At 43.7% G+C, this 27,830-nt stretch overlaps 1 protein-coding gene across 1 annotated transcript; it reads left to right on the forward strand.

Annotated features, from left to right (window-relative positions):
• The first annotated feature begins 1,277 nt into the window (after positions 1–1,277).
• HECA (hdc homolog, cell cycle regulator) lies at positions 1,278–27,194 on the forward strand. Its single transcript, XM_059841846.1, has 4 exons — positions 1,278–1,537; positions 15,943–16,983; positions 20,127–20,281; positions 22,900–27,194. The coding sequence occupies exons 1-4, from the start codon at positions 1,306–1,308 to the stop codon at positions 23,062–23,064; spliced, it is 1,593 nt and encodes a 530-aa protein (XP_059697829.1). The 5' UTR covers positions 1,278–1,305; the 3' UTR covers positions 23,065–27,194.
• Positions 27,195–27,830: the final 636 nt, after the last annotated feature.

A 27,830-nucleotide genomic window follows, 5' to 3' on the forward strand; every position in this document is an offset into this window, starting at 1 on the left:
TGTCCTCCCAGCCACAGACCAGTCACAGACCAGTAACGTAACTGCTCAATTTCTTGATTGCCTGTCTACTTCTTCAGTAAGGAAGTCATGGAAACCTAATCTCCAGGATCTGGATGAGAAGGAAAAAAAGTTAATTTATGTGCAAGGAAAAGCTTGCCAAGCCCAGAATAACGGCTCATCCTGGGAGCTGGTATAATGTCCTTATGATAGGCTGCAGTTTTTTATTCCCAAATTGGATAAGCTGGTAGGTACAACGTGAGCATAAGGGCAGGTGACACCTGTGAGCAGTGAGCTGCGGCTCGTCAGCCAGGAGGAAAAGGCATGGCACGAGTGCTGATGTTTTGCAGGTGACGGACAGCACCTCATGTCCTTGGGTGCAGGAATCCCGCGATTACCAGCTACCCATTTTCCGCAGTGCCTCCCACCGAGCCCGGACTTCCTCAGGAGATGAGGCTGCTGCTCCTCGACAACGCCTCTGTCGAGGCACAGCGCTTCCAGCTCTGCTCCGGAGGAGCGCAGCAGTTTGAGTCTTCCTGTAACTCATATTCTAGAGGTTCGCCCCCGCAGTCCGTCACCCACCGAGCTACCCCCATCAGGGAACCACATGAGCTGAGAAATCCAAAGTCAGGGCTGTGCTGCTGTAAGGTTTTCTGCTCCCTAACCCGCCCCCCCCCCCCCACCACGAGACCGCATTGTTTTGGTTTCCTTCCATCTCCTTTCTATTCCTGCACGTTTAGGTGACATTTTCCAAGTGTTCCCCGCTGCCTGGACATTCACGCCCCGGCGGCAGCGCGGCCCCAGGCGCACGGCCGAGGCCAGGGCTGCGGCGAGGGGAGCGCACGGAGACCCCCGGCCCCGCTCGCTCCTCACCCCGCCCCGGCGGCGGGGGTGCCACTACAGCTCCAGCTCCCAGCGGCAGAGCGCTACCTCCCCTTCCCGGGAGACGCAAGCGCCCCCCGCCTGTACCGGCAGGAGCGGGGCTTTCCCTCTCCCGATAAGCCCCTCCCGCCGCCCGCGCCTGGCTCAGCCCCAGCCCCCCCTCGCAGCGCACGCCGCTTCCCGCCCGCGCCTGCTCCGGGAGGAAGAGGGGCGGTGGCAGCGGGCGGCCGAGAGGGACAGAGGGACACGCCTTTCACCCTCCCCGGCCCGGGCCCGGCCCCCCGGGCCCCACCGCCCACCGCGGGCGCGGCGCAGCGCAGCGCGGCCGCCGCCGCCCCGCCATGAGCCGGAGGTAGCGGCGGTGGCGCCTTCCGCAGCCGCCGCCGCCCGCCCGCCCGCCCCGCCGCGGCGGCGGCCGGGCCCGCGATGCCGAACCAGAAGGGCGGCAAGGGCAAGAAGAACAAGCGCGCCAACAGCAGCGGCGACGAGCAGGAGAACGGGGCGGCGGCGGGCGGCGGAGCCGCGGCGGCGGCGGGTGGCGGTGCCGCGGGTGGCGGCGGAGCCGGAGCGGCGGCCGCGGGCGGCGGCGGCGGAGCGGGCGGCGGAGCGGGCGGCGCGGCGGCCGCGGGCGGCTCGGCGCCCGGAGACGTCAAGAGCGGTGAGCGGCGGGCCGGGCCCCGCGGCCTCCCGCCGTGGCGCAGGCGGCGGCGGGGACCGGGGAGGTGGCGCGGGGGGACCCGCGGGGCGGGGGCGCGCCCGGAGAGCGGGGTTGTTGTGCGAGCGGGTGCCCGGGGCAGCGGGCCGGTGGCGACCGGGCCCTGCGCGGCTGCCGCCGGCGGGATCTCCCCGAAACACCCGGCGGGGCGGGGGCTGCGCGCCGGGATGTCCCCGCCCGGTGACCCGCCGGAGGTCGGGGGCCGCCCGGCGGCGATGCTGAGAGCGGCGGGAGCCCGCGGCAGCCGGGCGCGGTGGCTGCGGGCGGCCCGGGAGCGCGGTCCGGGGGCAGAGCGCATCCCCGGCGGGCGGGAAGCGCTGCACTCGCCGGCAGCAGCCGCGCCGCGGCTGATCCGGAGCTCCGTTGAAAAATGCCCGCTTTATTCCGTCACGATTAAAAATGGAGTCCTGCTTTTCGGTCAGTTTTGTTTGCCGCTGTACAGCAGTTGGGTTTGTCAGGGCAACGTGCTCACTTCTCATCAACCATTTTATGCTGCCTTTGGTCGGTGGGTTGGATTTTGTTTCGCAGCGGTTTTGATAAGGTGGTGCCTTGCAGAAACTTGAATTGCTATTCATGTTTGTTTCGCTACAAAAGGATGCGTCAGGCTAAAACTAAAGGCATGCAAAGATTTTATTACAGTTTTGCTAAGCCAAAAAACCCCACCTCTTAGTTCTGCTGCTACGTTTGCAAACTGCTGTGCAGAGTCCCTACTCTTCACTTTTTTCCTCTCCTAAGTTGGATTTCAGCTTTTTACTCTCCATGCTTTTCAAAAAGTGGGAGGGTGGCTACAACTGGTATTATGCTTTGTGACAGTAGTTTTGCCTATGGATGTTAGAAAGGCACTTCCAACTGTCATAGTTTGGTTTTCAAGATGTCTGATTCCCATGTATTATTTAATGGAAACTTTTCTTTGGAAATATTATCAATTAATTACTAATCACTTTAGCAAACAAGGTCTTTGCCAGACTGCTTTTGTGAGAGTATTACTCCAGAGAATCATGGAGAATGATTAGAATTTCCTTTTTGGGTTTGCTTCAGGTTTTTTCTTTACTATTTTCTTTAAGTGAGTGAACAAGGGGAAAAAAAAAGAGAGGTTAACAGGAGTTAGAATATTGCTAGAGTATTTTTATCATGACTTCAGTATGGTAATGTAATATATCCAACATCCACATTGCAGGTGATGTCTTATGCCTTGGCTTTTCTCTGGATGGGGAGAAGCAATATTTCGAATTTTTGCTTTGCTCAAGCACAAGTGGCAGCCGTGGTGCATTTCTGGTGTGGCTGTATTGCCTGTGGGTGATGAGGTGCTGTTCCATCTGCAGGTGCCACAGGAGGCAATGCCGCTGAATGCTGGTAGTGGTACAGCTCGCTAGCTGGCCTTGTTATCAGTCTTTTTCTGCTCTAAGGCTGTGTCCCACATGCTTGGTGTTGCCTTCCCCTGTGCTGGCCAGCTTCCTCAGAAGAGGCTGCCTTTCTCACATCTAACCTGAGGTGCTCCTTTATTCTCTCTCCCTGTTTCCATATTGCTTCAGTGGTCAGAAGCATCCCTTGACTCTTTTACCAAAACCCTCACTTCCCTTTTTTTACCCTCTCACCACAGAGATGCAGCCTTGGCTTCAACATTTGCTGTATGCTGTCTGGTCAGCACACCTGATCTTTGCCTTGACACGATCATTGCATCTCATCATACTTTTATTTTCTGATAATCATGAAGGCTGGAGGGGTAGATGTGGTTGCTAGCTTTGTTTTACACTTGCTACTGCCCATCAGATAATGCTGAGCTGTAAGTTTAGTAAAGTGTATTTTCTCTGGTAAGCGCAAAGCTTTCAACAGTTTTGGTTCAGGTTGTGCTGCAGAATTGGGAATCTGGCTCATGTGCAGGGAAAAGATTAGACAATGATAACAGATTCCCTCAAGTCTTCAAACCCAATGAATGTGAAATGAAGCTCTGTGCTGTAGCCATCACCCTGGAGGCAACTAGCCCATTACTAGACTGCAGACATTTCTAAGAGGCTGTGCACTTGAGGGTTGCTTGATCACTAAGCAGTTTATGGAGGATGTGGCCTGCTGCAGTGAGTGGTGGGGTTAATAGAGTTCTGCTGTACACAGTCAAGTCTTGACTGTTCGTGGGAGACTACCTGGGTTGTGGATTAAGTCTGCTGGGTTGCAGGGAAGCTCCTAGCAGTGCTGCTTTTGGACTGTGCAGCTGCATGCTGTGTCTCATGCTGCCCAGGCTCACTGGTCCTGTGAGACCCCGGGTCTTCTCTTCTCTTCCTCTTCTCTTCCTCTTCTCTTCCTCTTCTCTTCCTCTTCTCTTCTCTTCCTCTTCTCTTCTCTTCTCTTCTCTTCTCTTCTCTTCTCTTCTCTTCTCTTCTCTTCTCTTCTCTTCTCTTCTCTTCTCTTCTCTTCTCTTCTCTTCTCTTCTCTTCTCTTCTCTTCTCTTCTCTTCTCTTCTCTTCTCTTCTCTTCTCTTCTCTTCCCCATTCTCTTCCCCATTCTCTTCCCCATTCTCTTCCCCATTCTCTTCCCCATTCTCTTCCCCATTCTCTTCCCCATTGTCACCATGTGCTGCTAAAGTGTAATTTGTGTGTGTCTGGTGTCACTGCTCTCCTGCTCCACCTGTACCCTGGGAATGCAGTGCATGATCTTAATGACATAACCTGCTTGCTTTCATTAATGTGGCAAGACAGAAGTATGCAGAGATGAAAGCAGCAGATTTAGCAGTTGAAAATGTCTGTGCAGACCTTGGCTTTGCATTGTGATGTCAGTATGATGGTCTAATTACGCAGTCACATCAGGACCCTACTTTGCTCATGAAGAGACAGTGATTCAGACAGGGGGTTTTTATAAGTCTTCACACTTTGTTCTGTGGTCCATGTATTGTTTCTGCCCCTCATCCATGTGGCATAATGAAACAGAATTTTTAATTTCCTCTGGGCTTCTCTGTGCAGCCCTGACTAGCTGTGCCATGTGATTGGGAACTACCACTACAGCATCCCTTTATTGTGGAAAGTTCACTTCTACGTTTTGATAAATTTTTCCTCAATCCCTGCACAATTTTTTTCTTTAAACTATCAGCCAGTTTTTGGCATGATGATTGAGAAATGTCAACAGACTTTTCTCCTGCCCCCCAACAGGGCATTTTTTATGGGTTTTTTGGTGATGTTTCAATTTTTGTGTGTTCAGAGCTCAAACTGCGCTTGAAGGGTTCTAGACTCCCGCAGGGGAATCAGGAAGGCAGAGAGCACAACCACTGACCAGATGTGATGGCTTTTCTTACCTTGCACTCTCAATTTCTCAGCAGGTATTGGGATGATGCCTGCAAGGGGGATTCACATTCTCTGGCTATGTCCTCTCTTCCTATCTCTTCCATCAGACCATATGGTAGATTAATCTTTCTTGACCGAAGTGCATCCATTTTCTGCACTAAGTGATTCACGAGTCATGGACAGGGGGTTATAGGGTGTGGGTGGACTGGTTTAACAGTATCACAGTGCACAGGGAAAGTGAGATGTGGTGTCGCAGAAAGTCTCATTTCTTAGGTTACCTGTCTTCAGAGTGATTGAATGAAGTTTCTAAAAAAGGTTTCAATTTTATGATTTTCCAGCTAGTTTTCTGTGTTACTTTGTATAAAATCTGTGCTGTGATTGTGTAAAATTATACCAGCAACTGCATGGGATTTTGCACTTACCCCATCGATGGCAGTGTTCCTGATGGCAGCAGTTGGTTACCTTCATCTGCAGACATAAACGAGTGTGACATTTTGTGGATAATTTGCCCCATCATCAGAAGAGGAAAATCCACAGGGTTTAGATCTGAGGCTCTGAGGAACAAATTCCTGTTCTGTCTCTGCCTTGCTGAGGCTGGACACTTTCAGACTCTGTGTTCCAGCTGTTCTGCCTCTTTATCCTCTAATCGTCTTGCTCTAGTCTTGACATAGAGTTGTTTCTGACCCTAATATTTCTTATTCTATCCATTTTCTTTGCCTTGTTTCCATTCTTCATCTCATTGTCCAGTAGAGCCAAGTTCTCTTTTTTGAGGACTTGGTGATCCCTGTCTTAACATCTTGCTGCTTCATCCCTTTGTCATTGTCACTCTGTTCTCTCCAGCACTGTTGCTGTGGGAAGACTAGAGAAAAGAAAAAGCTGTGTCTCCTTAGCTGTGCTTTTTCCCTTTAACATGTAATTCATGAAAGCCAGCCAAATTAAACTAAAAATACCCTCACAGCATAACTGTCTCTAAATCACTGTCCTACAGTGTACTGGCCACCTTTTTTAAGATATTTTTTTTTCTCCCCCCACCATAGGTGAGCCCTTAAGCTGCACGAGTGGCAGGTCTGGTGAGTTGCTTGGTTGGCAGGTGGAGCTGCTGGCAGTCAGATTTGAGTGCTTTTGAACACTTTGCCTGGGTTTCACAAATTTGTAAGATCCACTTTTAAATAAAAATGCTAATGTAGGAAAAGTGTATGGAGAGGGAAATCAGTAACCACAACAGTGACTAATGTGTTGAACACTGTGACGGACCAACAATTATGATTTATTAAAAAAGAAATAATTATATCCTGGATGTAGGATAGTTAAAGATGGACATAAAATTCATCAATGCAATGTTTAATTTTAAAATGTGTTTTCAGAGAATGAATTGTTGTAGTATTTAAGCCCGGATTAATATTTGCTGTCAAATGTTCCCTGCTGCAAATAACATCCAGTTCCAGTTTGGCACTCTAGTGATGTTCAGTATTGGCACCTTCTGATTATTTAGCCTGAGGGAGTCCCATTGGTATCAGTGAGACCACCTGGAAAATTAAGTTTCTATTCTGTTGCAGTGACTACAAAATTTAATACCTATTAATTTACTAAGGGGAAATAATTTTGCCTTCTAATACCATTGTGTTCTTCTAACTGCAGAAATCAATTGAATGCAAATTTCACTGTCTCTATCAATGCAAATCAGGTTCAAAAGGACTTTCATGTTAGTTTTAGGATTTGAAAACTATGCAATTACATGCTTTGGTAGCAAATGCAGTTCGTGTTTTGCAAATCTTTGCAAATGGAATCATGTTCATGGTGTTACTGAGTAAAATAAATATTATCCTTTCATGCATGCAAGTACACACCCATTTAAGTTTGGTTTTTTTAAGTTATTTGCTATCAAAATGGTTATCAGTGCCCTGACAAGATTCTGTGTTCATGTGATTAGTTATTGCTCAAGTGTAGCGCTTTCATGAATAAGGTTTAGGCTTGATGTTTGCTCTGTTTCATACAAGGAAATACAGTTTTTGAACTCATAGTTTTGCTTTGTCTGTACTCATCCCATATCTTACTCACAGTGATCTAAGAAGTAGTAACAAAATGATTTCTAGCCCTTGGAGACATTTGTAAGTTTTCTTCAGCCTTGCTTACAGCCTTGTATATTGAGACATCCTTTGATATGGAAGTACTGTCACGGCTGGCAGAAGTCCATCCCTCTCTGCTTTTCTTCCTGCACCATGTGTAAGGGAAAAAACAGGAGAACCTTGCATTCATCTCAGAGTAAAATACTACAGCTAATCTTCAAGGTGTCTAAATTGTAACAGGATTAATAGAGCATGGGCTTTCTTTAAACTCTTTTGATAGAAATTCAAATAATTTCAAAGAGGCCTCTTGAAGCAGTAGTTACTGGAGTGGGTAATTCCGTTTAGAAAGCTTGTGGGATTTTGAGTGGAGCACTGGCATTTCCTGGTAGACTTCAGTGACATTTATCTTGAGAGCATTCACTTCAACCTTTATGCCTTTCTGTCTGTCTCTCAGAATCCATCAGTCCTCCTTCCTGGGCTTGAGAGGGATATTGCTGTTGCTCCTGTCTCCCAGGATACCTGCTGGGGGAGGAGGTAGCTTCTGTTGGAGCCTGGCTGCTGAGTGTGCCTGGCACTCCCCATCTCCCCTTGTGTGCTGCCCATACCCATTGTGGGAGCAGTGTCCAGCTGCGGTCTCTGTGTGCCACACTGGTGCCAGGGATGGTATATGACAGGGCTGGGAACCTGCCTGGCATTGTGAGGGAGATGTCTGGGAATGAACAGCTTCACATCAGGAGCTGCTGTCTTGAAGAGATGCTGAGTACTGCATCTCCTGTTTCCCACTGAGTTTCTGCCAGCTTCTTTAGCCTTTAGCGTGGAAAATAAAATACAGTCTGTCACACTGAAACTTGGGAAGGATGGACCAATGACACAAATACGCCTAGATTTGAAAATATAAGAGGTGTTGGTACCCCTTAATTCAACCTGCTTTCCTTTGTCTCTTGCCTTCTTGTGCTTTTGGGCTGGGTGTGGTGGCTAGCTGGCTCTCAGTCTGAGCGAGTCCAGCCTGCAGTGTTTACATCTGTGCTTGGTGTGAGTGCATCTACTGCATGCCACAGTTATCTCTATTTCCAGCATGAGTTGGGGTTTGCCACTGAAAACTTGCTAAGGCAAGTGCAGTAGAATCTGCTTTAGTTGTTATTATTAGAATGACTGTTTCTTGAAGCACCAAAGTTAGTTCTCTGTAGCAGTTCAAGTTATTGAAAGCTCTTGGAAGGCTAAAGTGAGAGGATTTAATGGTTACAGTGCTTTTCTGTGGGGACAATTCATGTGCAGGCTAAGCAACAGCCAGTGTTCAAAACACATTAAGGCCCACCAGTCTTGAGATGGTCATTAATCTCTGCATTCACCATGGCAGAAGTCATCAGAAAAATCCACGTGATGCTGAGGAGTCTTCCTAGCTGGGGCATGATTGCTTATGGCACAGAGAATCAATTGTCTTCTGACCTGGTTAAACCAAATCAGAGCCCACATGGGAGTATTGGGGGTGCATAGTTGTCCTGGTACTGATACAGGAGGAGGCTTAGGTTTGTTCTCTGGGCATATTTCCAGTTGGATTCAGGTGTTACAGCACAAGCTAGAGCAAGATTTCTCCTGTACAGAGAGAGTATATATATCCCAAGCAACAGCCAAAGCTTTTGTTTGTGACTGTTGTCTGTATTTGGACAACACATATTAAATGGAAAGAAACTGGCTAAGTTGGCTGATGATAATTGTACAGATGATGGTGATTTCTACAAGACCATATGAATTCTCCTGTTGGGTTTCAGCAGCGTAGGCAGTAGGTTCAGCTTGGAGCACAGATGGTTGTGTAAACAAGCTACAAAATTATTGTGCACATGTAAGTGCCTATCTTCCTTAGTTTGTACTGTTTCAGTCTTGATTTTCTGCCTTGCTTTGGTGAGGTGATGGTTGAGCTGGGAGTGGGTGGTTGAATGAGAGCTGCAGATAACTGTATCACATGCTGGTTGCTGATTTCATAAACAGGCATTAGCTCAGACTGTGCTGCTAGTTAGAAGGTGTTAATGTGGCAGTATGAGCTAAGCCTTCATGATTTCCGTGGTATTTTCCTGCTACTGTGAAGTTGCTAGGTGTGCTTTTTAAATTTATTTTTTTATTGTGAAGAGATTGCCTTGGAGTCAGATGTGAAGTTAGCATAAGTGAAGTGCGTGGAGATGCTTCTAGTAGCTACTGAGCCCTCTGGGAGTCTCATCACCTAAATTCTCAGCTGAACCAGGGTTTAGCAGCTCCAGATTACTGGAAATCTGTTCTAGGGGAAGGTGATCACTTCATGTTACTACTCAATAGAATTAGTGACATCTTGCACATGGGGTAAAGCATGAGGGAAGGGGCTGCTTATGGCTTTGTTCTCCTTAAATCCCTTCTAGTAGGTGTTGCCTGCAGCTGCATGGTCCTTGGGGGCAGGACTGAGCTCTGGATTGGCACCTATTGACAATGTCAATATGTAGGGGCATAACAGATGTAAATCTATCAGCCAGACTGACTCCAGACAGCTCCTCCTTGCAGGGGCAGTGGCTCTGTCTGTTGCTTACTGTGACTGGACTGCTGGCCTTAGCTTCTCTTTCCAAGAGCACGAGGAAGTCTTATGGCACAGAAAGAAGCCTGTGATAAGAGTGGCTTACCAGGTGCTGCTGTGCTGGTTTTTCCCTTCCCTCCTGGAAGCTTTCGTCTTGATCATTCGGCAAAGATTGCTTAAGAAGTTTTGAGGAGATGTCAGTCATCATCAGTGCATGTTACCAGCGTAAGCCCCGAGCTGAGCTGTTTTGAAAGACTTCTCTTACTGTTTGTCAGCTGTTATTTGTTGTTGCTGCTGCACTGAAGATCCAAGCCTGCCTTTTGGATCAACTCTTGAAACGTTTTTTTCTTATTGCATTCTTCTGCTGCACTTAGGCTCTTAGGAAAGTGGCCAGTCATTTCTGTATTGCCATATAATTTGTACTATTTAACTGGTTATGAGTATGACAATGCCATTTTGTCACATCTTGGTAATCTTTGGAATATTAGATTGTATTACAAGGTTCAACAAAGCAAATCCATCAGACACTTAATTCAAGTTTTCTCTTTCTGTCTGTTTTGTTGTGGTGGTGTTTTATTTTCTACAGCTGCATTACAGTGTTACTGCAGTAATATTGTATGACTTCAATTAAAATAAAGCTATGCTGATGGCAGAGGAAATTCAGAAGATTTGTGCAGATGGTTGGTAGGGAGTGGCCTTCCCCAGGAATGACTCAGCTCTGGTTCAGGCTGGCAGAGTGAACAATTCCTGGCTGTGTAAGGTTGTGAAGAGAGCAGTGTTCATGAGAAAGCAGGGCAGAGGTTAAAGTGCTTGGTTTGCAAGGTGTGTGTCCCACGGGAACCCTTCTGGCCTAGGTAATGTGCTGGCAACTAGTGTGTCCTTGGCATAGATGAAGATATGCTAGAGTAGCAGCAGACCAAGAGCAAACCGCAGCAAATGTTTTGCAACAAATCCGGTGCCAAGACCTTTCCCTTTTATTGGGGATAATTTCTTTTTGCAGATCCCTGACAACCTCCTGTTGCCTGGCAGTTGTTTTAAGATGACAGTAGGGCTGTCTCGTCCAGCGCCACCGCGCTTCCCTCTCCCTCTGCCCCCAGCCTCACATGTTTAACACCTCCCCTGAGTTTTACCAGGCATGGCAAATCTGTGCAGTGAGCTGAAACCTATGCCGACGAGTAGGGGAAATAATTATCTGTTTCTGTCCACTGACTGAAAAACTCTGGTGCTTAACACGATGGATGAAGTGGGACCATAGCAGGGGAAGAGCGAATTTTGCTTTAGGCACCTGCATTGAGGGCTTGGAACAAATGAGAGCAGTCACGAAACTGAAGCCATGGAATCATTGCATTTGGCTTGCTGGGTGCATCTTTGGTTTTATGATGGGTGTGTAAACAGAAGTAAACAGCATTCTCCTTAATATACTTCACCAGAGGGGAGTTCCTCAGGCAGCTGTTCTGCTGCTTTCATTTAGGTCATAAAATGGGAAGGATGGCCTTCATATACTGCCTTTCTTTTTTATTAAAAGGTAGAACCAGTTCGTGTGGGAGGATTTTTTTTGTTGTTGTTGTTGTTGAAAGAGGTATTTCTCAGATGTTTTGTTTCTATTCCTATTCCTGGCTTTGATGGATGTTTATAAACCTGAACAGAAAAAATGAGGAAAAGCCAGAAAAACCAATCCAGGTTCCTTGCAGTCTTCTGTCATATTCTCATTTTCGAAAGAAAAGTTAATTTTATGGTGACTCTGTCAAATATAAAACACAACCTTGTTTAAACAGTGAGCTGTCTTTGCACAAATGTACACGTGTTTGGAATGTCGTGTGTTATTTCTGTTTTAGAAGACATTTATGTACTGCTCCTTCCAACTATTTTCAAAATCCCTGTTGCAAATCACTACAGAGGAATATGAGAAAACATTTATTTTTTTATGTGGAAACATAATGTATTGAAAGAAGCAGCACACGCTTGTAGTTGCAACTTGACAGCCTATGTTGAAGCTGTTCTGCTCCACAGAACTGCACACTGTCTTGTTTTGTTCTCTTAGGCTGTGAAACCCATCTTGAAACTGAGAGTTAAACAGAAATTCTTTTATCCTTATTTTGGCATTCTTTTGAAAGGAGCTGCTGGGAGATTAGATGTTGCTCTGATACCGTGTAATCTTTCATTTTCCCTGAAGTTCAGTTTCATAGCTTTGGAAACCAGAATCTTGTTGAGCTGTTAGCTACTTGGAAGCAAATTATATTTAGGTGTGGATGGGCAGTTTGGCCATGTAATTTCTATTTACTTCCCATCATAATCTCTCTTGACAGTAATTGTTAACACTGTCATCATAAAACATTAGGACAATGATTCTAGCTCTGACCTTTTGAAGAATATCTTAAAATTTATTTCAAATTACGGGAAGTACAAGGGCTTGATAACAAAAATTTTTAAGGTGTTGTAATACTGAAAAAAAGTGTTCTGTCTCATATATAAAATGGTGATTAAATAACCCAGACCACTTTCAAGGGTGTGAATTGATGGGAAGAGCTCTTCTCATTACCTAGAAGGAGGCTCCCATACTGATCTGAGTGCTGTCTCCTTTGCTTCTAAGGCGTATCTCTTGCCTTGAACTGGAGAAATTGCACAAAAATTGCTGTTTTCTGTTTCTCATTTATTCTTTATGGAGGAACATGTGGCATGGTTATGTTTGGCAGGAGACAGGGGTGCAGAGAAGTCTGCAAGGGATGTTCGGTCCTGCACAGTCTGTTTTGTACAGATAATTTGAAATGTGTGGCAAAACCAAATGTTGGCTTGGGGTTTTTTTATGCTTTTCAGGTAGTGGAATTTTCTGCTTTCTTAAATACAGGAAAACTACAGAAAACAACAGAACTTTCTGCTGAGACAACTTAAATTAGCCATGCCGGGCTTCTCAGTTTCTGTTGTGGAAATACTGCAGCAGTTTAATCCAGGTCTTCTCCAAACCAGCAGACTTGATAAAAGCAAATCTGCATCAGTGAAAGCAGGTGCTTTGACTAGCGTGGCATAACCTGTGCTGTGGAGCGTGGCAACATGGCAGAGAGACCTCTTAGCTTTCTGGAGTGTTTCCCATGCAGCTGCAGTGGCAGTAGTGAAATGTCAGATGAGTCCCCAGAAGAGGTGAGTAGACACCAGCTTCTCCTCTTAGCAATGGCGTTTTCCAAAGCAATCTCAGTGGCACCATTTAACAGTTTATTGGGGTCTTTTGCATGGTGGAAGGCTTTTGTTAATTCTGTTGCTGTCTTCCAGCTGCTCTAGACCTGCTTTTGCTGGGGTGGTTATGTGACCAGCCAGTTCACACTGTGTAGATAGCAGATCAGATGAGGGAAGGTGTGAAAACTTCGCCATCATCTAGTTAACTTAAAAGTTGAAGAAGACATCGCTGTCCAGAACTTGCAGCTTTGCCTTTTCTTGCCCATGGTTCTGCTGTGTGGGAAGTTCCTCACGTAATCTGGTGTCTGTAAGTTCTTAAGGAGAAGCTGGAGAAGATCGTATTCCACAGTATTGACTGACTAGGAAAAGGGGAAAAAAGTCTGTTGAAAGTTGCCTTTATTTTAGCCTCTAGACACCCAGTACCTGATCATAATTAAGTAACTGCAGACACAGTCTGTGGAATACATGGGCTGTGGTGATGGTTTTTGTATTTCAGTCACTTATTTTATTAATTTCATTTTTTGTCCAGATAGTGAGAAAGAGTCTGTAAACTTCTCAGGGAACTAGAGATCATATGTTTTTGCATACAAACTCAAAAACGTGTTCAAAGGCTGATCAAGGAAACACTTTCCCTTTTTAGTCAGGTAACTGTGCTGGTATGGATGAACAAGTGTAGTGTCTGTATTCAATTCTAGACTTGTCTGTGTAGTACTTTCTCAGCTGTCAGCTATAATTATACCTGCAACTGTTAGAACTTTTACTCTCTGAAACAGTGAGAGCATAAGTGGATTTTTGGCATGTTCTTTTTTTTTTGCTACCTTCTTGTAATCGTGGAAAGGAATATCTACCAAAATAGATGAATAAAGGAAATGCATAAGTGAGAATTGTTCATATTGGTGCCTCTGGTACCTTGCCTCACATGACTTCTGATAATTTGCCTTTCATGGGTTCAGTTAACTGGCCTGAGGTCAATTGTATAAGGATGCTATAATTGTGAACTATACTTTCAAACCTTAAATATGGTGAAGGAAAGACTGACAACGAAGAAGAGCTTTGCAGAGGTGCTTGCTGTGCTAGTGTGACTTGAATAAAAGTCTGGGAGAATGGGTGGGAAAACTCTCTGAACTGGTAAACTGACAGATTTTGCTTCAGAGCAGGTAAGGTATCTCTCACTTCTGCTCTTGGACAACAGCATTATAGTAAATAATAACAACATTATACTGAATAACACTCAGTAAAAGAGTGGAGAAAAATTAGTCACTGGTAGCCAATAAAACTGTTGCTTCTCAAAGACCTCTCCAAACTTGCACATTCTTAGCGGGCTTTTCAGAGATGTGAGACAACCACTAACAGAATCTCTGTCACATTGTAGCAGGAACTTCCAAAGAGTCTCTAGGGAGAGCCTCTCTTTTTTCTCTTCCCTACAATTTGGTAATTTGTTTTTAATGACTGAAAAGCTTTTGGGAATGTGTTTTGCTGGCAATTTATAGGCTACTCCCTGAAGGAAGGGTATTGCAGACAAACTCTTCTTGCAAGTGCCACTTTTGGCATTAGAAACAGAGAGAAATTAAGTGAATGATGTGGCATCTTCCAGGGAATGGCTCAGGAAAGTTTTTCTGTGCAATGTGTGCCTCTTTCTTTGATAGAAGTAAGTTTTAAGAACTTCAGTAATCTTGAATTTCCTGAAGGTAGCTTTGAACATTTTGTTTGTTTATAGCCTTTTCCAAAACCTTGCTGGGAAAGGGACCACTAGCACAGCAAAGATCTGTTGTCACAGAGCATCTGAGTTGTGTATTACTGCTGTAGGACAGGTGATGGTGGAGAGTGTGTCTCATACTGAGAGTTGGAGTCAAAGTACATCTAGGAGCATAAAACCTCTCATTCTGCTGCAAATTATGTAGTTATTTGTGCAAGCAGTGATAAAAATGGGATTAAAAACAATGCAACAGAGTGGTGGTTTTTTTACCTGCTCATCAGGAAGATATTTGAGTCCTAAGGGGGAAAAATCTTCAGTCATGGCAGTCTCTCTCCTCAAGGCTCTGCCATAAGTCCTAGGGCTCTGGCTGAGACTTGAGTGGAACTTCAGGAAGCTGAGTGCTGTGTTTTAGATAGGGTGAGGCAGCACTTGACCACAGAAGACCTGGAAGAAGCCTGCTAATATTTGAAAGCAGCCATACAGAGGTTAAAAGGCAGCCTGACAGCTCTGTTGGAGCAGTACTTTCTGATGAAGTCGAAGAATTAGGAAGACAGAAATACAAAGAAGAAGTATTTGTCATAATTGAGTAAGCATCTGTGGTGGGGGTCAACCTGCTACAGCATCTAAAAAGTTTTTATAAGAACTCCAGTAGAAAATTTCCAATCTCCTTTGAGCCTCCCAGCTGCAACAGAGCAGCCAGCAATGGGAATCATATGGAGTCTGTGGTACTTTGGTGAGGAACTGAAAAACATCATTGATTCATAAATGCAGAAAATTCTTTTGTAGAGCATTTTTTTGTATAGAAGCTGATATTGTTGCTGTGAGATAATTGAAGTAAACTGCTCTTTGCTCAAGGGTATAGCAAAGCTGCTACTTTGCTGATAAAATATCATGTTGCATTTGGATTTTTTCACCTGTCTGTTCCGCAGAACTGTTTGGTTTGTGAAATTTAGCTATCCAGAAGGTCAGTGGTGGTGATATAGTCCATATTTGCCTAAGCAATGTAATGGAGGCCCTCTTTTCTGTACTAGGAACGTAAGCTTTTTGTCGTGCTTTTCAAAGTTCTCTGCTCACTCTTTCTCTCCCTAGCTGCTATCTCTTGCTCAGTCCCCAAAAGAGAAATTTCTTTTCCCTCAGAAAAGATCAATTCCTGCCTCTCCCCGTGGTTGCAAAGCTGGGCTTACTTGCTTGTATTGCTTACTTGCTTTTCAAACAGGCATCTCTGTGTGTTCTCCCCATGTTGCCTCTCAGGCTTCAAAGCAGCTCTCCAGAAACATTCACAGTGCTTTCTCCTTGCTTCTTAATGCCTTGCAATGGTATCCACAAATACTTGAGGAGGGCTAATGCTTCTGAGGTGCTTTGGTTTTGAATATTACACAGACTGTAGTGTCATCTTCTTTCTTTATTTGTGCATTTCCTTATCTCCTTTCACATGCTTATCTCTTTTTGGCAAATACTGCTTTTTTTGCAGTGACCCGGAGCTGGTGCTTGTGGCCCTTTAGTAGTACACAGGTTGTTAGTAAGAGCTTGGGTGTGTCGGTCACAGTGTTTAAAGAAAGTACTGCAATAAATGGGCCATGAAGTTATTAATGAATCTGTTTTACCTTCCACAGAAGCCCCTTGTGCCACTCCGCTGATCTGTAGCTTTGGGAGGCCTGTGGACCTGGAGAAGGATGACTACCAGAAGGTTATATGCAACAACGAGCACTGTCCCTACAGCACTTGGATGCACCTTCAGTGCTTCTACGAGTGGGAAAGCAGCATCCTCGTCCAGTTCAATTGCATTGGCAGAGCCAGGAGCTGGAACGAAAAGCAGTGTCGCCAAAACATGTGGACCAAGAAGGGATACGACCTGGCTTTTCGGTTTTGCTCCTGTCGGTGCGGGCAGGGTCACTTGAAGAAGGACACAGACTGGTACCAGGTGAAGCGAATGCAGGATGACAAGAAGAAGAAATCAGTGTTGGAGAAGAGTACGGGAAGGTCCATGACAGAGTCAGCAGAGGAGGCCAAAAAAGGCAGGCCGGCCAACAAGCCGCAGAAAGGCTTGAGTAACGACCTCCAGCGAAGGCACTCCATGGACAGGCAGAACTCCCAGGAGAAGGGTGTCATGGGTGGCAGCTACGCCGTTCGCTCGCCTTGTGTGTCTCCTGGCCAGTCCCCTCCCACCGGCTACTCCATCCTCGCCCCCACGCACTTCAGCGGCCCTCGTTCCTCGCGGTACCTGGGAGAGTTCCTGAAGAATGCCATTCACCTGGAGCCCCACAAGAAGAACATGGCTGGGGGGGGCATGTACAGGAATGCACATTTTGATTACGGGGCAGCTGGCTTGCAAGCACATAGATCAGGACACTTCGATACCCCCGTGCAGTTCCTGAGAAGGCTCGATCTGTCCGAGCTGCTCACTCACATCCCCAGGCACAAATTGAATACTTTCCACGTGCGGATGGAAGACGATGCCCAGGTGGGCCAAGGGGAGGACCTTCGGAAGTTCATCCTTGCTGCTCTCAGTGCCAGCCACAGGAACGTTGTAAACTGTGCTCTGTGCCACAGGGCGCTGCCAGTGTTTGAACAGTTTCCGCTGGTGGACGGGACCCTGTTCCTTAGCCCATCGAGACATGATGAGATTGAATATGATGTTCCCTGTCACCTTCAAGGTACAGGTTGTCTGTCAGTCATGCTAGGTTTCATTAAATGATGGAACTGCTTTCTGTGCCCTGTCCCTGCCATTACAGGTTTTCATCCCGGTTCCGCATTTTTAAGCAGTTCTGTAAAGCCTGAAGTAATGTCCAAAATACTCATGTGGATCAGATTGAAACACTTAGAAGGAATTAAAAAAGATGCTGTATAGAAAGATCCATGCCTTGTGTTTGGGCTTACAACTAAAGAAGTTCTGATCCGATTTCTAGGTAGACCATGGAAAGGTTTTCCAGCCAATCTGTTCTGGAGCTTATGCATGCCCACTTATCTCTTGGGAACATTACTCCAGGATGCACACCAACCTTTTAAACCACCTTTTCAATTTAGGCAGGCTGTGCTGGAGCCTGGCTGAAAGTTATATTTGTACCACTGACGAGGGTGAGGTGTCTCTCATCTGCTTTCAGACTACAGAGTATCAGTTTTGTTTTATAACAAAGTATTATTTCTTAAATACAGAAAAGGCTGTTTTGTTTTATAACAAAGTATTATTTCTTAAATACAGAAAAGGCTGTAGTCTGGCCTTTGTTAACACAGGCCTGGAGAGGTTGGATGTAATAAGAGTAAGCTTTTAATATGATGTGTTAAAGCAGCAGTGTAGTAGTGAAGGTTTTTTACTTATTTCCAAACTTGCATGTATTTGAGCTATGTCTTGATTATGTCCTAGCTCTCAGATGAGTTGAGACCACAGCACGTGTTTCCCTCTTGGAGAAACAAATGAATGTGGGCCAGCATGAGCTTCAGCTCTTCCTGAAAGCTGTGGCCCAGTCTTAAGTGATCAGGGTGGTACATGGCTGGATGTGCCTGTCCTGCAGCCTGCTAGCAGGCAGCATGGCTAAAATAAGTCAGAGAAAGTATTCTCATCTGGTGGTCAAAAGCACAGAATTATGTGTTGAAAAGTGTGTTGGTATGGGATTAACCAGAGGTATTTTAGCATTAAAGTTTCTCACCCTTCGATAAAATACATTGTATCCCATGCGTGGTCATAATATGTGTTATGTAACATACCTTTGCTCAGTAAACTTTGTATTTTATTTTTTTCTTCCCTTAAATCACTGTGCCCTAAGTCACTAAACTGTATTCACGCTAACATTATTGTTTCTTTCTATTGTCTTGCCTAATGTACTTTAAGGAGAAAAAGCAATAGGCAAATATACAAGCCAGAAAAGTTCCAGGATAAACAGAATATACCTCTGTGAGATAACTTTGCTTATTTGCTTTGATGGGGAGTCACACAATGTGCTTGTGATTTTATCAGTACAAAAAGCTGGTTTAGTAATAATAGTGAAACTCATTGTTTGTTAACATTTGCCTCTAAGAATGAAACTCTGAATTTTTTTTTTAAACCTAATTATTACTTAACTGTTGGATGATATATCTGAAAAACTTGTTCAGACAAGTTGCTGTGAATAATTAATTGTTAAAATTTTTGCTTCCTTGTCCTGGGTGAGGTGGTTTCTTACCAGAAGTACTCTCTGAAATGAAATTAAGCTGTAAGGTGCTATTCCAGGCTGTTATTTTCTTTTCAGTACAGAAAATCATTTCTGTTACTTCAGGCATGTTTAAGGTGCCTCATTTCCAATACAAAAGTATCCTGAAATATAAGTGGTGGGGGAATGTAGTATTTTAAAGTGCAGAAATGCTGCAGAACTTCAGATGGGGAAAGAAACTTATCTTGCTGCTCAACTGCTGTGCATGGAGTTGTTGGAGCATCACCAGTTTTGAGTGTTCACTTTAGGAACAGAGTTGATTATATATGTTATATGTATATTATATACATTTTAGTTTAATCCCATCATGTTTTCTAGACCTGAACATGCCAGTGTAGAATAACTCAGTTTTTACCAGCTCACACTAGTAAGTCTATTTTGTATGTATATTTTAAGAAGAGTCTTTTTTTTCTTGTTTTTCTAAAATACTTGGCTTAAAAACCAAAACAACTAAAAATACAGACTATTAATTTTGTAAGATCAAAATATTAATATTTTGGTCCCATTTTTGTAGAAGAGTTACAAGATGTGTGTCTGTTGAATTACAGTTTGTGATGTGTTCAGTACTTTGATGCTAAAGAGCACAAATTGCAATCCAAGGTGAATGCATGTTGAGCACAGTCCTGTTTTGTGGCTGGTCTGTAATTTCACTACTGCTTAGCTCTGTCTTACATAGCAGTGCAAAATCTGGTATGTTGCAGAATTAGTACTCAGTGTCAGGCCTCTTCTAATAGACAGCTATTAAATTGGAGATCAATTTAGTCACTAAAAGTCAGGCATAATCTAGCTGCTAGATCTTTATAATTTATGTAGGAATTCTGGTTTTTTGTGAAAGTGGGTCCCAGGTTTTTCTTTGGTTAGTTTAATCACATGTATGTAGTGAAAATATTTGATTTTCAAGTCAGAGCCACTTGTTTTTTATGGACATAAATGTAACTCAGGTTTTGAAAGTCATTGTGCATACAGAGCCTAAGGTGATGAAAGAGCTCTTTCTATTCATAGTTCTGAATGGCATGTTAAAGTCTTTGTATGTGCAATATATCATGTAAATATACTTCTTGTTAATGAAGAGTCAGAAGAAAGTACATGAAAAACATTTTCTCTTCTGACTGTTGCTTTTTTTTTTTTTTTTCCATGGGGACTGTTAGGTTGTTGGTTCCCTCTTTGCTGGAAGATACCAGCAAGTTGTTAAATGAATCTGTACCAAGTTTGCTAATAAGCTTCAGCACTTCCCCACTTCTTATGTCAGGTGGGGATGAAGCTAGGGCAATATTCTGGTTTTGGAAACACAGCAGCTGATCTTACAGCTTAACCTGACATCTCTTCTTGAAGGTTTAGCAACTCCTTTTATAAAATATTCTGCTAAGACCTACCAGCAGATGATGTAAGGGAGAGTGGGCAGGGTGATGACTAATTCCTGAGTTCTCTATAGCTTCAGTCAAGCCTGTGTATTTCCTGTAGAGAAGTACTTTTTACTTTATCATTCACCCTTTATAAAGAAAAAAAAAAAAAGATGTGATTAGTATCACTAAAGGTCAGATACCACATTGCAGAAAATGTCTGTTTTAATCTTCTCTTTTCAGCTCCTTAAGATGTGTCTTTTCTGTCCACAGGAAGGCTTATGCACCTCTATGCTGTTTGTGTAGACTGCTTAGAAGGAGTTCACAAAATTATCTGCATTAAGTGCAAGTCCCGATGGGATGGAAGCTGGCATCAGCTGGGAACTATGTACACCTACGATATTCTGGCAGCATCTCCCTGTTGTCAGGTTAGTACCATTCATAAGTAAGACTCATAAGGTGAAATTCCAACTGATTAGATTAAGTCAAGGTTGTGTGTCTTTTCCCTCTTTCCTCCTTTCATCCTTCTTTTCCAGCCTGTACCTATGAGTGCAGCACAAGAGGGCTGACGGGTCTCTGTCCCTTTGTTTTCAGAGGTACAATGGCTTTTAGCTAGACTAAAGTCATTGCCAGGGTCAGTGGTTAATACACTTATGTTTTTAAATAAAGCCCCCTTTAAGTGCATTGGTAATTAAATCTGATGCTTCATCACTAGCACCACTAGTGCCAGGTATAGTTCCACCTTTTGAGCAGACGTTTCATGGTTCCAGGGTTTTTTAGTTCATAAACTGTGTTTTTTCATAACAAAAAAGGCGAAAAAGTGCCTAGGGAACAGAAAGGTCCAAAGTGCCTTTGTGCTTGGAGATTACTCAGCTCTCCTTAATCTTTGTTGTGGCTGACCCAGGTGATGGCACTCACCCACCGCAGCCTGAGGCGACTTGGAGTTCATTAAACACTCACCTATCTATGCCTTGAGAGAGGAAGATCTAAGGCTTGGGGCTACTCCAGAGTGTGTCTGAGACAGCAGGATTGTTTGCATTCCAGAGAATTAATTGTCCATGTGATAGACAGAGCACTTCTGCCGTGCAGGTAGGGGTAGACAGCTGTGAAAAAAACATCTGTCTGGGAATGCCTCAGTGCTCCGCTGCAGATGCTCAGTCAGACACACAGATGGTGGTGGTAGGTCAGGACAGAAGCCTTGCAGATACACCCATTCAGACTGGGATCACTTCATGGTAATGTGCATACTTTAAAGCCATCTGAAATACCAGTTTGTCAATATGCAAAATGACAGTTCATTTTAAATTTAATGTATTTACCAAAATGTGTTGCTCAAAAGACAAGTGATGCTGCTGCTGGCTAAGGTGACATTGGTAGCAGTTATAACTAAAGACTGATACATTACCTCCTAATTTAGTGTCTCTTGAGGCTGTAACTTTTTTTTTAAATAGGAACTTTTAAAGGTGAGGAAAGCACTGATACTAACTTGCTACCTTTGTGAAAGTCAGCTGCTTCAAATCTGAATTGTTTCTGTTGAATGTACAAGAAAAGATTTAAGAGCTCATTATACAATAGCCTTAATTACATAATTAATGGACAGTGTGACAGTACATGGTATAAGAACTCACTATAAAAGCATTAGCTGCAGTGACTGTGATTGCCAGATAATAAGCATTATTGTTTCACCATGATTGTTACAGATGATTCTGTGCATGCAGAAGAATGACATTTAAATATGGTATATAATAGAATTCCAAATTGCCGTTCTGGATTTATTATGAATAATTTAGTGCCTTACTTCAAAATATTTAATTCTACATCACAAATTTGCATGTAGAATAACAAACTGCAACCATTGTCAGATTACTAACTCTTAGCTGAGGTGCTGGACAGTAGTAAAGGAGAAAACACTTTGGTTAAGAGTTCCATAAAAATTCATAACCTAGTAGATTGTATTTCTTAAAATTTCTGCATTTCAAGCAGAGCAGTGAAGCTGTTGATTTGTTTCTTTTTGAGTCTGGTCTCAACAGGGATAGTACTTTAAGAATTTCCTCCTCTCCTCACCCAGGAAAATCCCTTAAATCCAGGTGGCCTAGACAATACTTTTTGTTCTTTTGAGTGGAGAGCTGAAGCTTTCATTAGTGTACTGGGCTGTGAGGCTAAACTGTGGTGCAGCGCAGGCCCTCGCTGCTCATTTGCCATTTTTACTCTTTAACTTCTTTACAGTCTCAAATCCCTTCTGCTTCTCTTGATTATTCCAAAGGGCTTGCTGAGCTTTCATGCTGCCTGTTGCTTTCTTTGTATCAGATGGGCTGTGTTTCTCAGCTAGATTTCTTCTCTCACTTCTTTGCAACAGCTGAATATTAATAGCTCTGTCCGTCCTCACCTATGACCTTGAATTATTTCTCATATCCACCCAGTTAATGTTGCTTCTTTCTCAGTTGGATTTTGTAGAATAGTTTGTGTGTTGAAGTGATGTTTAGTTTGTATAACCTGATATGTACTATAAATGTTTAAATAGACACTTAAAGTGACACGATACCATGTTGTGCTGATAAAGTAGATCAAGCTATACATTTGTTAAACCAAAAGATTAAAATGCTGATATATTTCGTAGACAGGTGATGCTCAGACATCAACCTAAATGGGTGGCACAAATCTGAAATCTCTCTCTTAGCTTTGATGCTTCATTAATGATTTATTGAGACATCACTTCTTGTGCTGGGAAATGAGGAATTGATTCAGAGATTTAGCAGCACAAAATAAACCTTGATATTCTCTACCTTCCATCAGTCAGAGTGGGAGGTGACCCACTCCCCAGAATTTGGTGGTGGTCTTTAATCTGAAAGGCATGGTGTGTGCCTGCCAGTTCCCAGCGCAGGTGAGGAATGTCCCTACCAGCACATCCCACTACTGCCAGTTTCCTCACTGCCCCCTTCTCCTGCTGGGGAGGACAGGGGACTGCCTCTGGCCCCTTGTTTTCCAGAGAAGCTGAGGGGAGTGTGGGTATTTCAAAAAGGTTTTTTTGTTTGTTTCTTTGTTGCAGGCTCGACTGAACTGTAAGCACTGTGGGAAGCCAGTAATCGATGTGCGGATCGGCATGCAGTATTTCTCTGAATACAGCAACGTCCAGCAATGTCCTCACTGTGGAAATCTAGACTACCACTTTGTGAAGCCATTTTCTTCATTTAAAGTTTTGGAGGCTTATTGACGAAAGCTTTGCTTTAGTAATAGCTATTTTATGGGTATTTCAACTTTATTACATATCTTTTTATAGGATTCATTCTGTGATGAAATCTAATTTCTTTTCTAACTGAAAGAGCAGCTTCTTTGTCAGTGTACATATTAATATGTATATATACATGTTGTTAAAACCAGAATCCTCCTGACAAGATCTCTGTGAAGGCTGGAGGCAAGCCAATTTACTGGCCTTTCAATATATCCCATGTGTGGGGTAAAGTTCAGCTAAAAATGACTTGGGTTTATTTTTTGTATAGTTGTAATACAGTTTATAGGAAGGGCGTGGGGAGACATAAAGGACAGAGAAATATGTCCAGTTGGAAAATGGGTAATTGCATAGGGTTGTTCCTCCAGCTTGGTGGAAATAGGAAATCCTTGGAAAAAAATGTTTCTGTCTCTGTTGAATTCATTCAGCCTTTTGCATTGGTTCCCAGGGGTGCAGGAGCTGGCCCTCTGTTGCCAGTCCCCTCATGAGGCTTTCTTTCAGATTTCCCATGACTGGGGTAAACTGAGGTATCATGACAAGTGAATGTAAATGTGTGCCAGAAAATGCAATCTTGAATGAATTCTTTTGGCGTTGTGTCTTCCTGCTATGTGTGTTCGATGTGCATTGCCCTCACTGAGTTATAGTGCAGGCAATAGTGCTGCTTCCAACAGGGCTGTCATGTGCCCAGCTGGGTCATCTGCTCATACCAAAACAAGCTGGAGATCTTAAAATGCTTTATTTAAAGGTGTTTCTTCACAGACATTTTAGAAAAGGAACTGGCTGAGCTGAATGGGGATGTGATTGTATGTGCCTGCTGGGACTGAGGCTTTGCTGTCTGCTGCAGGCTTGTGTGGCTGGTGTGGAAGGAGAACCATGAAGTGGTCTGGGCCCTCAGACCTGTATGAGCTGAGAGGTGCTGAGTACAAAACATGTCATCACTTTTTAAAACAACTAATTGCTGCACCTTTGTCTTTCAAAATTGTGTTCAGTCTAGGATCTAAAAGCAAGGAGATGTTTTAAGAAAGCAAACTTAGCATATTTACTTTCTACATGCCTCTGTGCTGTACATAATAGACTGCATTAAGCAGTGAATTTGTATCAGAGAGCTTGGCCCTGTAGACTCTGCAGTTGTTGTTTTTTGACTCCCATTTCTCCCTTCCTTAAATAAATTTTTCAAAATAGGTGATTAATCTTTTGCTTGGTTTCTCAAATCAGCTGAGATTTAAGGGACGTTTGGTTTTTTCCTTTTCTCGATGGTGTATTTATGAAGTGTTGTCCACTGGACAAGTGTGGGGCTTGTTTCTGTTTACATGGTGGGATTATTTTGTGTTCCTTCTGAAGTCTTTTGTTTTTCCAAATCAGAATCTTTTTAGAGTGTATCTGTTGAAATCACAGTCTTGAAAATGGCCCTGATAGTCTGCCACCCTGGGGAAGAAAACAAAAAAGTCAGAAGCCAAAATAGTGATTTTTCCTATGTTGGACTGAGAGATACACTTTCTGCCAAATTAAGAAATTATCGTGCACATAAAAGTCAAGCTGAGTATCCATGTTTCTTTGTGTGTAAAAATGCAGAGTTCAGAGTTTTATTTCCTGGCTGTCTCCACTGCAGAATTAGCTCCTTTTAGCATTAGCTACCCTTCAGGTTGTACCGAAGGTGCACAGGGTGTTGGCACAGTTCGAGTGGCAATGTCCTTGGGTGCCCCCCAGCTCATGTGGTGCAGGGCTGGTCTGAGCAGCTCTGTTAGCAGGCTGTGGTAGCCTTCACCACTGGTGCTCCTCTCCTCCTGTGCAAGTTCCTGGGCTTGGTTTTGGGTGTGGAGCACATTCTTGGGGTTTTGTGCAGTTGTCCTCTTGGCATCAGTTTTGGGAAAACCTGTTTCTTCTTCTGGGAGAATTACGGGAAAGACTTTGAGAAACTTCCAACACTGTCCTTTCGTGGCTACCACAAAGTTACACCAAGCCCAGCTGCAGTGGGACCAGCACTGCACCCACTGTGCATTGGAGCAGGACCTGGCCTTGGGCACACCTGGGCAGGAAAAAGGTTTCTAGCAGATAAAACCTAATTAGCTGTGCAGTGTAGACTTCCCTTGTGAAGAACAATGGAATTATAATTTGGATTAACTCCTCCAGAAGGATGGTGGTTGGGCAATCTGCTGGAGTTAGGGTGGCTGACAAGGTTGGAGTTGTGTTGCCTGGCAGGACCTTGAGAACCAGACCAGACAGAAAGCAGCGGCTGTCCCAGCGGCCTCAAATCACACAGCAAGGACAAAGCTCCTGTAATGAAGCAATTAAAGAGGGCAATTAAAACATACATCTCTTCCTGTAGGTTTAGTCTTCAGTGCCAGTCACACATCATGAGTCTGGGGTGTCAGTTCCCATGTGGGATACATGGCATTGTGTGCTGTTTTCTGTGCAGTGTTGGGAGGGTGTCACTGTGCAGTGCACATGGTAGGAGAGAAGTGGGATCTGGAGTTGTCCTCGATACTTGTTTGCTCCCTTAGAGTAGCTTAATTTATAATTCTGCCCTTTAAGTTCTCGGATGCCTCTCTAGACCTGTATGTGTGATAATCAAAAATGAGTGGACATGGAATAAAGGAAATATGGTCAGCTTTAAAAATAAGTATTTGAGAGATTATGTAATACATCCAAGTCAAAACCGGAATGGAGCAGACTGAGAAAATGGGAAGGGAAAAGCACATTTAAAGTCTTAACACTGACAAGGAATTACATACAAATCTACCTAAGAAAGCAGTTAAGTGCTTTGCCAGCTTTTCTTTTTAATTCTGCTGTTGCGTCTTACCTACTGCTTGAGGAATGCCTATTTTCTTGTAAAACACATCTCTCAACTGGAGGCTAGCACCATACATAGCAGTGTAAAAATGATCCTCAGTGGAAGCCAGCTGAGCTACAGAAAGGTTCTTCTGAACTTTCACTCCAAAGTAAATTATCTCTAATTTGTAAAGGCTTTTCCTGCTTCTTGTTGGTACTGAAAGCTGCTCTTGGGTCACTGGAAAATGCACGATTTTCTCTAACATGCAGATTCCAGTCAAGCAGTCAGCCCTCACCTTTGGCCAGGAGAGTTTCGGGGGCTTTGCCCAAGTAGAAGTGCAAATGCAACTTCTTTGGGACCTAATGGCTACTTTGGAGCTTAAACTAGAACACAGTTGCTTCCTGTCTTGGCTAGCACTGGAAGTAGTCATGAGCTTACAAATGCGGGAAATTACCTCCCAAGCTAGGGAGCTGCTTGCTTTGTTAATTTGGCTAGTTTATTCTTCATTGCCTTTCCTTTCTCTGATGCTGTGTGTTCTTTTTAAGCTGGCCCATCTTCAGATTAAATTTGCCTGCAATATTCTGTAAATGAGAATGCAGTCCTCTGGATTTGGAGGTTCATTCTGCTCTTCTTAAGTGCACGATACTCCTTGTGATAGTAATAGGAGTTGCATGTGCAAATGCTTTTCTTTCCAGTAGTTACCTCTCCTTTCCATAGGAGAGGCTTGCATTTAGGTAGGCTTCATATTTTGGATGTGTAAAACTGAATTAATCCATCCGTAAGATGTCTACAAATAAATTTTGATAACCATAACTAACAAAATTGGCATCTTTTACACACTGATGTGTAATTTGACATCTACCAACTTGAACAGCCTGAAATTGTTCTTCTAATGCTGCAGAGTCATTAAAACGACAGTGTTTTATAGCCAGACCATAGACTATCCTATAGTCTATTTACATTAACATCTCCAGTAATGAGCAGTGTATTCATAATGAGTTTAATTGGAAAAATAAGGAATATTCCTACAAGGGAGGCATCTAGCATATTTTTCTTCTTTCCTTTTTTTCCCCCTCCCGAGTGTTCCTCATTTTGCTGTACCAAGTAACCAAGGACAAACACGTAAGGCCACTGGTGAGAAAACCCCTCAAAAATATACTTGTCCATAAAAGTTTCTTGTTGAGACATTCTTGGATTGCACTTTTGCAGATGGAAGAATATGTACATAGCAAATGAATGTTGATGAAATTAAAATAATTGGTTATGATATCATTTATGTGTGTTGTTAGAGAATATTTTGTTGTGAGTTCTCTGTATTAAAAAGTAATAAATACCAGACAGTTAATGTGTGGGTTCTTCTTTCCCTGTTCTCTGCAGCAGTTTCTTACACCTGCTCTTTATAGAATTACTCCAGTTGCCTTAAGTTTAAAGGGCACAGTTAAATCAGGTTTTTGGTGTCGGTTACAATGGAGCTTCGTTGTTGTTTTAAAGATTGTTGTACTGCAGGGGTCACAGTGGGGTGTGACCAAACTGAGCTCCTGTTCACTTTGTTGATGTCAGAACTGCTCCTTCTGTGGCACTGTCAGTCCTGCAGGAGCAGTTTCAGGATTGCCAGTCTGCTGCCTGTGGGGCTGAATGGAGGACAGAGTGCTGAATCCTTCACTTCTGGTGGAGTCTGTTAATGGAAAAGTACCCTCTGATGCCTGTGAAATATCAGAAGAGCTTCTGGAGGGGAGAGTGCAACAGGGTTCCCATTTTATGACAGACCACTTCATCTCTGAAACCCAGCTGCAAATCTTTGCTTCCTGTCTAAGGTTTCTCAGCAGTCTAACGACTCATGAAATCTTCCATTTTAGCAAACCTTGCTCCATATGCTTATAGCATCATTTTTCAGCCTTTATGTATTACCACAGAGAAGTTCAGGAAGGATGCAAGTGATCAAGGCTATCTGAACATACCAAAGGTAAAGCAAATATTTCTG

The sequence above is a fragment of the Haemorhous mexicanus genome, chromosome 3 (genome assembly GCF_027477595.1).
Source record: "Haemorhous mexicanus isolate bHaeMex1 chromosome 3, bHaeMex1.pri, whole genome shotgun sequence".
In the NCBI taxonomy this organism is placed as follows: Eukaryota; Metazoa; Chordata; class Aves; order Passeriformes; family Fringillidae; genus Haemorhous; species Haemorhous mexicanus.

Excerpts from the sequence above, each read along its gene's own strand:
- HECA (XM_059841846.1), top strand. The coding sequence starts at position 1,306 with ATGCCGAACCAGAAGGGCGGCAAGGGCAAGAAGAACAAGCGCGCCAAC. Across the intron at positions 1,538-15,942 it reads GCCCGGAGACGTCAAGAGCG|AAGCCCCTTGTGCCACTCCG; the intron begins GTGAGCGGCGGG and ends TACCTTCCACAG. Across the intron at positions 16,984-20,126 it reads TGTTCCCTGTCACCTTCAAG|GAAGGCTTATGCACCTCTAT; the intron begins GTACAGGTTGTC and ends TTCTGTCCACAG.